General features: G+C 41.8%; 1 protein-coding gene across 1 annotated transcript in view; it reads left to right on the forward strand.

The window, feature by feature from the left end:
• Positions 1–1468, forward strand: part of LOC106533326 (visinin-like protein 1) — a gene marked incomplete at its 3' end in the record, with an annotated part of 8942 nt that extends 7474 nt beyond the window's left edge. Inside the window, 2 exon segments of the mRNA XM_014029593.1 lie at positions 986–1152; positions 1253–1468. Coding sequence (XP_013885047.1) covers positions 991–1152; positions 1253–1468 — 378 coding nt within the window.
• Between the last annotated feature and the right edge of the window lie 1486 nt (positions 1469–2954).

Raw genomic sequence — 2954 nt, forward strand, 5'->3', positions numbered from 1 at the left:
CCAAAGAACATGAGTATTTTGCTTTGAATTTACTCAACTCAGTTAAGTGGAACCAGGTAACATAACATGGTTAAGTAAATCCAACATTTCATTTTTAGAGTATAGTTTTGCCAGCATGCGGCTACTAACCATAGACAAAATATTTCTTTAAAGTTAAGATTAGTTGCAAATAACATGCTAAACAACCAGATTAACAGTAGCTAGCACTGAGGCTAACACCATTCACTGTAGGCTTTCATTCAGTAAAAGCAAAGAACTGCATGATTAAATAGCAACAGGGCAAACGAGGGGTTGACATGTACGCAAAAATCAAATCCTTTGTGTGGACTGACAATAAAGTAGAACTTTTGTTTGGTTTACATTTTTTTATTGAATGAGAGCAAATTCATTCATACAGCACATTAAAGAATAACTGTTGTTGGCCACAGTGCTACACACAGAGGCAACACATTACAACAGTTGTACGTAAATATCTGCTTACTTGCTTGTGAATGGCTTATTATTTCCACTCTGAGCCACTCTGTAGAGCTGCCTCTGCATGATTGTGTGGCTTCAGAGAGGAGGCTCTCTGAGCCGCTGAGTGCCTTCATTATAACAACCTAATCCAAGCCGGACTCTCCACAGCTGCTTTTAAGCACAGACCACTCCGTTCTAAGCCCTATTCCCCTCTGATCCAGATTACAGCGGCCCTGCTGAGCTCCACTCTGCAGCTGTGTCTCCTTTACAGCTTTGTTGTCACAGTCAGGTTATCAGACAGGGTTTTCAGGGGAAACCTGGTAGCAGTGATCGAATATTGAATGAACTGGATCTGCTCTGATGATCCAGGTCAGCGCCTGGTGCAAACAGGCCAGGAGGGCACAGAAATAGAACCCAGGCATCAGGGACATATTTATATTTACATCTGTGCATATTCAGTCTGTGTACTTGTGTTTGAAGTGAAAATGAATCTGATGAAATGTATTATTGACATGTTTTTGTACCACAGGAATCATGGGAAAGCAAAACAGCAAGCTGACCCCTGAGGTGATGGAGGATCTGGTGAAGAACACAGAGTTTAATGAACATGAGCTAAAGCAGTGGTACAAAGGCTTCCTGAAAGACTGTCCCACCGGCCGGCTCAACCTGGAGGAGTTCCAGCAGCTTTATGTCAAGGTCTGTGTGAAGCAGCTGCTTCTCTGAAGCGCCTCTGTGAAAATGTGACCAGGCCGCAGGTCGGCTTCAATTAAACCACACATCTGTTCCACGTTCACAGTTCTTCCCGTACGGTGACGCGTCAAAATTTGCACAGCACGCCTTCAGAACCTTTGACAAGAACGGAGATGGAACCATCGATTTCCGAGAGTTCATCTGCGCTCTGTCGATCACGTCCCGCGGCAGCTTTGAGCAGAAGCTCAACTGGGCCTTCAACATGTATGACCTGGATGGGGACGGCAAAATCACCAGAGTGGAGATGCTGGAGATAATCGAGGTGAGGGATTATCGAGTCATTAAGCTTTCACTCATCAAGAGACCGGCTGACTCTGGTCCATCGGTCTGCAACACACCTGTGGTGCAGAGAAATTCCACACAGACACAAAACTGCAGGACGTCATGCTTTTTCTAACAATACAATCTACATTCAGTATGTAGTAAATCTGATGAGTATCAATGATTTCTTACAGTTCCCACTGTGATGAACTTAGACTAGGGATGCAAGCAATTAATCACCTTACGATTAATTGTCGAATAATGGTTTATTAGATTAAAATTTCTTCCATTCAATTAATTGAAAACATCAGTTTAAACATTATTTCAGTGTAGTTTTGCCTTCATCCAGCAGAGGGCGCCACCTCTACCCTACCTACCTCGGCCCTGTTAAACTGAGCAGGAAGTTGTTTCGATGTGGGCGGGACCGCAAACACGCAAGTCTTATTATTTGCGACACAACAATAATAATGGACTAGGGTTGGGCAGTATTGGCAAAAAAATTAATCACGATTAATTGTGATATTTATGCGATAACGATTAATTTGATGATTAATCCCCTTGAGTCCATGGACACCCTTATGCCTTTGTCACATGACCAGTTTAGTGGGAAAGATGTGTAAAATCTGTTCCAAATTGTGTCAAAATTACCGACTTCAGGCTATAGTGTACATAAAATTTTTAATTGTGTTGATAGATAAATAAATTACACAACTTTTTTTTAAATTTTCATTTGAAGTGGAAAGGAGCACCGAGCGGACTGAAATCTCCAGTCCATCTGCCTGGTGGCATAAATCACATTAATCGTCAAGTGCTAAAAAAGAATTGATTAATGTTTTTCTTTTTTTTGTCACTTCAGTAGAAAACGAAACTAAATATTAGTTTATTTAGTTTATTTATTTCTTCATTATCAGTGACTTTTTTTAAGGGAAGAGAAAATAGAGACAGAGAGAAAAACAGAGAGAGAAGTAATTAGAAAGATAGAAAGATTGAAATAGCGATTAGAAGTATATTAAATTTACACCAACAAAACACAGGACCACACACCCAACATCTGTCCGCTCACCTGAAAAATAAATTGATAAATACATGGAGGGCATATGTAAATATATACACATACCCATACATATAAAGATATACATACATACATGCCCTCATTCATAAATATTGTCTGTATATACACATAGACATACAGTATATACACACTCAGTGATCTGTCAGAACCCCCGGATCAGAGCACCTGTTTGTGAGCAGTTGTGAACATGTGTGTATATACAAGATTTCTCCAATGGAATATTTAATAGTGACTGTGGAGGACCAAGACCCAACCCCCAAGACACGAGGCAGACATAGGGAAGACCAGAGCCCAAGGGCCTGAGAGGAATCCCGAGCACAGAGCCCCAAGGGGGACCCGCACGGGAAGATCCGCCCACCCACCCCCCAGATCAGACCATAGGGGAGAACTGGGAGAGTCCCCCCAGCGACCACAC

The sequence above is a fragment of the Austrofundulus limnaeus genome, unplaced genomic scaffold (assembly GCF_001266775.1).
Source record: "Austrofundulus limnaeus strain Quisiro unplaced genomic scaffold, Austrofundulus_limnaeus-1.0 Scaffold923, whole genome shotgun sequence".
Lineage (NCBI taxonomy): Eukaryota > Metazoa > Chordata > Actinopteri > Cyprinodontiformes > Rivulidae > Austrofundulus > Austrofundulus limnaeus.